The sequence below is a fragment of the Varroa destructor genome, unplaced genomic scaffold (genome assembly GCF_002443255.2).
Source record: "Varroa destructor unplaced genomic scaffold, Vdes_3.0 BEIS01000003.1, whole genome shotgun sequence".
Classification (NCBI taxonomy): domain Eukaryota; kingdom Metazoa; phylum Arthropoda; class Arachnida; order Mesostigmata; family Varroidae; genus Varroa; species Varroa destructor.
In genome coordinates this window covers 54307805-54317783 of record NW_019211456.1, presented here as the reverse complement: position 1 = coordinate 54317783, position 9979 = coordinate 54307805, and the positions used below count along the sequence as shown (strand labels likewise).

General features: G+C 38.5%; 1 protein-coding gene across 2 annotated transcripts; it reads right to left on the bottom strand.

Annotated features, from left to right (window-relative positions):
* Nucleotides 1–3220: 3220 nt before the first annotated feature.
* On the bottom strand, nucleotides 3221–7447 carry LOC111246950 (uncharacterized). 2 transcript variants are annotated; one of them, XM_022797387.2, is made up of 4 exons: nucleotides 7220–7447; nucleotides 6381–6706; nucleotides 4290–4388; nucleotides 3221–3837 (listed from the first exon to the last, which is right to left on the bottom strand). In XM_022797387.2, exons 1-4 carry the CDS (start codon nucleotides 7344–7346, stop codon nucleotides 3538–3540), a joined length of 852 nt encoding a protein of 283 aa, XP_022653122.1. In that variant the 5' UTR covers nucleotides 7347–7447; the 3' UTR covers nucleotides 3221–3537. The 2 variants fall into 2 exon arrangements, with proteins under 2 accessions (XP_022653122.1, XP_022653121.1); XM_022797386.2 differs by having other exon boundaries at nucleotides 4290–4553; nucleotides 7220–7444.
* Between the last annotated feature and the right edge of the window lie 2532 nt (nucleotides 7448–9979).

Genomic DNA, 9979 nt, shown 5'->3' with positions numbered 1-9979 from the left:
GTTTCAGGACATCCTGAGGAGATTCATTGGCTGCACATGCAGCGAGCTCTTTTACCTCGTTTTTAAGCCCAGAAGATCGTTTTAAAGCCACCGTGCTGTCCGTTTACTTATTTTTGTCTTCTTTTCTGGTTTTAACTATTCATATTCGGTTTATCAAGCTGAAATATATCTCATAACACAATGAGGTAAAGCATGCAGTGGAGAGTAAACAAAACGTGGCTACATGAATTTGGATTCTCATGACTAGGAAAGGCTCAATATGTTGTCACTTGCGTGTATTTTCTGCTGTAACAACTATAAAATAAAAACCCTTAAGCTGCCAAGACTTTTTTCAAACTGTATAGAGTTTTGCGTTACCTTATATAAATCTTTAAAACGCTGCATGACTCGTTGTAGTCGAGAGTCGACGATTCATAGATGCTGATGTAATAGGAACTTTGCCACAACTACCATAAAATGCTTCTGTATAAGTATCGATGATGTATTCTACATGTTGGATATCTTACTCTTGAACCGTTGAAGTTTAGAGTAATTTATTAGTTATCCTATAATTAATGTTATAGAAATAATCTCACACAAATGTTGGTTAATTTTTACTCGTGCTACTGTGCTATTATTGCTATTACATGCCGCTAAGTATCCAAATACAGTAATAAAAGATACACACTCGTACAGGCTGGGGAATTCAAATTCGGGCAAACTTCGCCAAAAATTGCTGTCACAGCGAATATAGGTTAATTTTTCATTCTTGGTATCGAAAGAAGTCGTTTTTTAGAATGAAACGACAAGCTCGTCGTGGCAAAAAAACATGTTTTCAGAATTTGAGTAGAAATCGCCTATTATGGAACGTTTTTATGTGAGACGAATTTCGATCACTTTTTAAAAATATTTTAGGTATTTCTTTAGGTGTTTAGTTTTAGGTTACCCCAGATCGGCAGTTTATGGCATCGCAAATATGTTTGTGGCAGCAAAAGAAGAGGAAGCAGGGAGGCATCGTCGGCATCGCAAATATGTTTGTGGTAGCAAAAGAAGAGGAAGCAGGGAGGCATCGTCGGCATCGCATAGCGTAAAACTCGCGGCTAAAAAAACTGTGTCCGACGGTTATCGATGCCACCTAAAAATGCATTCCTGATATCTTTCTGTTTTGATTAGGGCATTAGTGAGAAAATTTGGTTTGAATGGGTGTGACATGTCAATCTATATATAGCTCGACAATAATACAAGCCATTTTGGGTGCTATCGTTTTATAAAATCAAGGTATTGGTTGAATAATTAACACGCGTGCCAACGTTAGTGTATTGTTATTATACCTGGTGGCACCAAGGGCGAATCGTCGAAGCCAAGTACCTATAAATTTGAGGATGGACGAAGTAGCTGACCAGTACTAAGGTGACTGATGGATAGCTCAATCTGGCACTACCATTAGGTGTGAAGGTGCGTGCGCGCCTGCATCTTCAACGCGATCCCTAGGGTCGATAAAAACATTTTGGCTTGAGGAATATAGAGCAGGCGCCATAAAATTACATTGGAGGTGATCGCATGATGTCGTTGCCTAACAAACGCTAAACGAATGTTAACCAGGAACCACAGCCTGAGAGATTGACAAGAACGCAAGAGGGTGGATTCATACATATATGCTGGAAAACACCTTGTTAAGCAAAGAATTACGTGTTATATCGTCAATTTAGCCAAGCAACTTTGTTCCTTTTGCCTTTCAGTGTTTATATCATCCATGTCACATCGCGTTAATCGGAATGTATAAATATAATTATTAAATTCAGGCATCGAAAGTTCACTTCCTAGCCCTAGTCTCTTGGGGCATGCTATTTAATGATTGTACTTAAAAGACTTGAAGGACTTCTTCACATATTACAAACCATTCAAGGCTTTGAAAATCTTGGGGTACACACAAATCGAAATTATTGACCAAACTTATCGCTTGGTTAACAGATCCTGATATGAAGCGTCTTTTTGGTGACCCTGAATAAACTTTTGTGTCACAGTTGTGTAAAAGCATGACCCAATAACGCACATTATTATTTCTATTTGATAATAGTTCCGTTAAACAATTTGTGTTACTCATTAACCGCGTTTGAGCACTGCAGAAATATTTGCGTCTCAAAATTACGAAACTCGCGTGATATATTGGTAAAGTAATGTATAATGCATGTAAATGAACGGTCAATTGGTGTATTAATATAACGGAATCACAAGAAAATGATACTTTCTGATCGTTTTTTGGAGCTTTTTTATATATTGTTTTCTATATTCCGATGAGAATTTCACTTTTCCTGGTTCTTCAGTCAATAAATGAATAATACTATAAAAATGTCACGTGCTGCTTTTTATTTTAATATTTTGCCTAATTTTTCACGAGCGTCACCAATAGTTATTGTCATTATAAATTGTACAAAAAACATCCTTGCTTGCCATTCAGCATAACTTGATAATTCAATTTTATATTTAACCTTTGTGCAATGTTACTTTTAAGGAATAGAGTCGGGAACTTTGCATTTACAACAAAAGCGTAACTGAAGTGAAATGGTGTCGCAGCGACATTGAGGAGAGACATTGAGAGCTGTTAAATGGTCATAAAGTGTAGGCCGCAGACTATGTGACATCTGCGGGCTCCTTCATCGTAGATATCGGAACCTAAGGATGACGTTTACTGACTCATTTATTCAATCTTTGCATGATATGTTCTGTCTCATAGACATGTGTAGACTCATCATTATGCAACTAAAAACTTTTGTTCGCCCAGCTGCCATCCCTTCTCACCTTCGATATTTAACTTGCCAAATTTAATCTCGGATGTAGTCGGATGATTTTTTTTTAGTTTAGGTTTTTGGTAGTAAACATGCAACATTAATTCTTAGGATACGTTAAAGTCAAATGTTCTATTCCTAAACGCTTGTCAGGAAAAACTGAAATTACAAAACACAAAAAACAGACCGATGCTAAAAAGAATGATAATGATGTCTTTCTTACTTACGAAACTGATCTGTAAAAAAACGCATGCAAGTGTTAAATAAACCTGAAACGCTAGACCTGTCGGCTCACATCTCCTCGTGAAGGCATCCAAACCGTGACTTAAATTCAAATACCCAGTGAATATCTACTAAGCTATGATTAATAAGAGCATCAGTAGAAGCGAAAGTGATAAAAAAAATCAGTGAACAGAGAGGACTGAACTAGCTATATGTAAATAAAAATCCAACACTTAATTGCAAGAGGTGTTATGGTTTTATTTACCTTACTCACAACGACCGTAACCGACATGCTGCTAGCACGCATGATAATATACCAATACGAGATCTGATCCAAAAACTATGTTGTTGGAATGACGCTTCCTTGGACACTGTCGACTTCGAACAGTGGACATTTCAGTCGCCTACGTCTGATTCTGAACCTATATCGTCAGCGTCATTATTTGTACTGAAATATATAAGCATAAATCGGCTTTCCATTCAGAATTTCCGCGGCCGCAGCAATCCATGTTGGTTATTGGCGTTTATTTTTCAGCGAAACCACTGTTCATTACTCGTCACTGACGGATCCGTCTTCGCGTGACGATGCGGACCCCGCAGTACGGCGTTCCACGCGATGAGCATTTGGATCTTCGCCGTCGCTATCTCGTGATCCCGTGTTATTGTTGTGGCTGATGTTGTCATCATCTTCAGACTTTGACCTGCTGATGCTGTTTTTGATGTCGTCCTTAAGTCGGTTTTCCTTGTTCTTGTTACGAGTCCTGCGATGACTGTTATTTCCTGCACCATCGGCGGCGTTGCGGCGGGGCTTTTTCTTCTCCTTCAAGTAGCTTTGGTAGTCTTCGACTTCCTACGAGTGTTCGAAAAATTATACAGTTTAGATTGAGCTATTAAGCATCTGTATTCTGCGTACTGTTATCTAATAATCGTCATGTCTTCCTCTGACATGACAACAGTATTGATGTTAACATCAAAGCAGCTGTTTCTGCTTTCTTCCATCGAGCGGCTCATACCATCAAAGGTAATATAAAAGAACCCATACTGTAGAGTACTACAGATTCAAACCATATAACAAAACGGAACGTCAGATTATGCCACATACCACTATAGTTAAGAAAGCACGCTACACACGCTTGAACCCCGTTGTAGTTGGGGTTAATACACAGATGTAAAAAGCTACACTTGTACGTCACTATTTTTCACTGATTCACACTGATTTCAGCCAAACATTCTTAGCAAATTCATTTCCGTGTATAGTTTACATTCAATAAAAAGGTAGGTATGCAATATTAACATACAAACCTTACGAAGACTGTCCACAGCTTTTCGCTGTTCGTCACGGATATGCGAAAAGATGCCGCTGCGGTGCTCTTTCACAACAGCACAGAGACGTTGATGGTCCTGTTGGGAAAGCAACTTCTTTAATTGGTCCTCAGTGCGTGCCAACTGTTTCGTAAGTTGTGCCCTACGTAGCATGTGATACTGCTGATCGTGACACATAAGACGATACGAGCATTCATCGAGCATGCGAACTGCTTCTCTCGTATTCCGTATAGAAGAGTTGATCTACGAAACAAATACACACAACACATTTGCAACATCTCGCTGTTACCATTAGAATATTGTTGGTTTAGTAACATCTGAAAAAACGTTGGTATGTATGTCACGCAAGTTAAGCATCGACTTAAGTTGATTTCCGCGTTTTTTGAAGTTTTTTTCTGCACTTTTCCTCATGGGTTGTTTACTTTGAATACACCGTTGGAAAACGATTGTCCTGTTCCAACAGCATGTTGTAACGGTATAGTGTAGTGAGTGCGTAACTCGTTAAAGATGAATGTTCTTCAAATGTATTGTCGACAGCTTCTGAGCCGTACAGTTCGTCGAGGCTAAAACGCTGTCGAAACAGTAACACATTTGCCTTTTGTATGATAATAGCTTTATCGAAAGACCTCAAGTGCTTTTGTCAAGTTTGAAAACAATATCCGAAATCTAAAGAATATCTCCCACTCTTATCGACGATCTAAGTTTGATGACGACTATCTGAAAGCACTTTTGAAAGGTCACGGTCGATAAGCTCACTTTTTAGCTGAAAAAATTGGTTACAGCCACACGACCGTCACCAACCATCTCAAATCCCTGGATTTACAGAAACTTTGGACTCCGACGAAGCAATTACGGCTTAACGCTGCATCAACATCTTGCCTCATATCAGGCGTCGCGCGGTCACAATGACCGATTTTTGCATCTAATTGTCACCGGTAATGCAAGGTGTGTGTCCGTCAACCAGAACCAGAGATCAGAACAGGTGGCTTTAGGAAGAATCCAAGATTCCAACCAGAACTTCAATTAACAAATATGCTTTGTGTTCACCTGATGATTGACTTAATATTCCTATGACCTGGGTAGTAGATTAGTACGTTATTTAGCCCTGAGTCCATCAGACTATTCAAAAGAGAAGACCCGACAGACAAGGTCAAATCATCCTGCTCCATGACAACGCAAGGCCACTAATGGCCGACGCTGTGAAATCCGCCTTTCTAGACTTCGAATTGTTTCATTGACCCTCCATATTTTCGGGACCTTGAACCCATAGATTTCCCGCCGAAGGATTTTTTCCTTTTACTGAGCAATCACCTTTATGGCTGTTCTTTCGACACGAATCGAGAACCCGAAAGTGGTTGAAGGACTTCAAGATAATCTTCTGGCGGGATGGCCTGCATCATTTGGGTGGGAAAATGGGAGAAACAAAAAATAAAATTGTCACAGGAATAAAGAATGTCGTTATTTCTATTCAGTAGAAAACCAGCGGAGGCTTAATATCCAACCTAATAAATTCAGAATTATTGGATGTTATACTTCTGCGTGACACTTATCCAACTATCCTATGTAATCTCACTGAGCTAATCTAGATAAATTCACAAAACTGTAGGAAAGTAATCATTCCTACGTCAAAAGCTATTTCAATATTGCCAACACTTCAAACCACTTTTTTTAGGTTCTCATTTCAAGCCACCAAATCATCAATAGACCAGGTATTCTAATGACAGTGTTAGCTAAATGACATCTTTTTTTTCACTTAATTCTTAGAAAATTTTAGAGTGACATGGAGAAAAATAAGTACTGTTTTTAGGACATTCATTGGTGCATTAGATTTTACTTTTAGCATACTAACTATACGATCATAAAATCATTGTAGCATGCTAATCATTGGAAATTATTTTACATGCAAAACCGAAAATATGATATTCACGGTGTGCAGCCCACAACGCATCAAACCTCTTCTTGAGTGAACAGATAAAATATGTTTTCATAAAAACACAAATGAACTATAAAAATAATGAGGGAAAATATTTCGAAATAACACAGATATAGGACGAATGGAAAAACGCTTACCATCCAATATTCCTTCGGAATGATACCGAGATGTCGGCAACGACGTAGATAGTTGATATTGTTAACTATTTCTGCATTCAGTTCCATCTCATCAATGTAACGTGCCACCATCGCCATCACCTTTTCATTGTAGTGACTGCGTAATTGCTTTCGAAGGTTCTTAAGTGAAGGTAAGTTCTGATGACCATGGTTGTTTTCTCCTCCATGAGACGACTGGCCACCACGGCCTCCGCTACGCCGCGAGCTCACTGACATTGTTGACGCTACAGAACCGCTTCGTAGTCTCGGAGCAGAATGTGACCGAGGTCGTGAATCATAGGATGTGCCTACCCATCGAACAATACGAACAACGTGGTCGTTATTCAACCAAGGAAAAGTATTGAGCTAGTTTACATCTACATATATTTACAAAGCAATGTTATTGGAAACATCGATCTTCAATATTGTTAACATTCGAAAAAATACGTGTCAATGAGATCTCTTATTATTTCGCGATAAACTTCGTGATTCTTCAAATTCCATTACAACGACGTATATGCTAACCGATTTATATATAGTAACAAAATAGACGAACAAATAGTTCGACACAAACGAAGCAACGAGTACTTACAATTGTCAACTTATGCAAACTGACCTTGGGTGGAAGCTAAGCTTTAATATATTGACAAAACTAGAATGTCTGCTAATGAAGTAGAAAAATCGAATTTGTAGATTGTGATAATTCTTAAAATGAATAGCTTGAATACACACGTGTTATGCTGTGGCCGACCCATCGTACAATCGTGGTGCAAGTTGCCCTCTCTTGCAGTTATAAACTACCAGTTCACTTCCGTACTTACTGCGATAGCGACGCCCACGTCGGGCACGACTCTCGCGCTCACTCCCACGGTGATTAACATCGCGTTCACGTCCTGATTTTCTACCCATGAGTTGCTGCTCTATCTCGCACACTCCAAGCACCGGCATCGCTCCGAGATATTATATTCTTTCAGTTACGTACAAGTCTCCACGAGGTGTTACCGCAGCGATTGCCTGCTTACGAATGAGTGTGACGACTTCGCGCATACATTAAGCAGACGATAGATGATTACTCGTTAGCCAACAGATATGACTTAGGCATAGATAAGTAGATAGAGGGCGCTGATCGCTGCGTCTTGGCACGTGGTAATATTTCCGGTGTTAGTGACTCTTTGTTATTGTTGTTAGCACCTCATATGTCACTTTCGTCGTTGTCGTCATGCCTTCTTTATTGCTTTGTTGCGCGTATGTTTTTACGGATGATGAAGATAAGCGTTAGGCATATTAGATTACAATAGTCCGCAGCTGGTAAGCGTACTTACCTTGCGGGTTAAGATCAAGGCAAAAAACTGCTAAGACATCGAGAGACCTACCGTACAGTTTTCCCTTGTTCACATTTTATACATTTACGTGAATAGAAATTATAGATATCTATATACTCTTTACAAACGTATGTAGAAATTAAGTCCAAATAATCTGGCGAATCATAGGAGGGAAATAAACGAAATAGGAATGCAATTAAATTACCGTACTTAGCGTTTAAATAAATAACGCACCTTGTATAGATAGCGCTTTTTAACTGTTTATTGAAATACAAAAAAATGACAAGTGAGTGCGGCGAATTTCTTATTTTACTTGTCATCCTTGCGCTCTTTTTCTGCGTTATGGAAGCGCTGCGATACTTTTTTAGATCGATAGATCTCTATACAAGCAGATTAAGGATTCGAATTATTAGTCGGCGTTGTAAACCATAACCTTTTCAACAAGCTAATCAACCATGAATCATTAGATTTGTTTAAAAAAATACCGCCCTTATATGTCCGGTTAAAATGGGCACGTGTAATTCAATTGTGAGAGAAAAAAGAGTAGAAGGGATACATTATTCCAAGGTTATATTTTCATCAATTAGGTTTACAGATATTGCCCATTATTTTCCTTAGTTGCATTGTCTCTTAACTTTTTTTTGTTAATTTTGTGGTAAGGGGTGACGTCCCCGCGAATGAGAGCGTTAATCTGCATGACTAGTGTCTATAGACTAATACATTTACCGTAGTATATGTTATATAATTCAATAGTTCTTCAATACCGAAGAAGTCATTTTTATTTAATTTTGGTTGATCAAACGGACCTATTCAGTTACAAATAGTCCATAATATTAAAATGGACTAGTACATATTATGCAAGCAAATAAATGATCCAAACCGTCAAAGCTAATACTAATAACAAAGAGTTAATTTCGATGCTTCAACCTAGGACTCCTGGTCTTGTTCGGAACGATGATATCTCCTTTCATGAAGCTATCCCGGCAGCACCTCTAGAGAGTTACCTTGTGTGTCACTAGCGCTTATTATTACATTGTGCGCAAATAAAGCACTTCCCAAATTCCATATTTGGTCAATCTAGATCCGCTTTTTCTGTTGAAAGATCTTACTATAATCTTAGATATCGCAAAGTGTCGTGCATGGTAGAGTTATTTGCTACAAATACGCAAGAGGCACGCATACTGTGCAGAGTCGTGAAGCGCAGTGTAACGTACTGAATGCACAACAAATGTACGTACTAGTCGATTTCGCAGAAGTTCTGTGTGCAAATATAGTATATGAACGTCTGCACAGGCAACGTCGTTACTCAATCAAACAGCGATGAGTAAATATGAAGCACATATTGCAATACGTAACAAGGATTTGAAACTATAATTGATGTATTATTGATTATCGTGTTGCGGGTATATGTATCAACTTGAACCAAATGGCCTGAGCCAAGGCTCAGAAGCTCATACTTTTATTAAATATAACTATAACAGCTATTATCTAATGATATTTCGTAAAGTCGAGCATTTGTTTATTTACGTAAAAGGTCCACTCGTTGTTGAGATATAATTCATTGTCGTCCTCAATTATGACTAATTTCTGAAAATCGGTGGAAATGGATGAAAGCAAGTTCTGTAGGTCATACCATAAAAAGCCTCTATATTCACTTATACCACTATAAACAAACTCTTTTTTTGCTTTGATGGAGTCATGGCCAGGCGTGGCGGCCGAGCAAGTTGTATTATATTCAAAATTGATTTCTTACATTGCCAATAATATGAAATCCGCGCTTTAGCAAAATATAATCGTTACAATCCATGCAGCCGCCTTGATCTTGGTTGTAGCTAATTTGCTTAAACGGAGTATTGTTTTGATTATTTTAGAAAGCAGGTCAGATATGTCGTAATAGCTTTGTGCTTTATCAAGATTCACGAAAGAGCGAAATATTCGGGTCCGATCACTTCAATCTTACGCGAAGCTATTCTTTAATACGAATCTTTGACATGGCTGGTAATACAGTGTGGCTACAACACTCTCATCATAAATACATGGTTCCCGTGGTAGTTTAGTGGGTACTGTATTTGGCTGTAACATTAGGGATATATGGTGGTACTGATTGAATCTAAGCATAAGACAGTATTTCGTGATAGGAGCCAGCCGTCTGTCAGAATGCATAATGGTAGTGCCGGACGTAGAATACGAAACATCCAGCCATTAAAGAACGCCAAATGGTTAAACAACGCTTTTAACGTAGATTGTGTTAAAATTCCG

Bases quoted from the DNA above. Each gene is read 5' to 3' on its own strand.
- LOC111246950 (XM_022797386.2), bottom strand. From the start codon at position 7,346: ATGCCGGTGCTTGGAGTGTGCGAGATAGAGCAGCAACTCATGGGTAGA. The intron at 6,707-7,219 runs GTAAGTACGGAA...TTCGATGGGTAG, and splicing joins ACGTGGGCGTCGCTATCGCA to GCACATCCTATGATTCACGA. The intron at 3,838-4,289 runs GTTTGTATGTTA...GAACACTCGTAG, and splicing joins CTGTGGACAGTCTTCGTAAG to GAAGTCGAAGACTACCAAAG.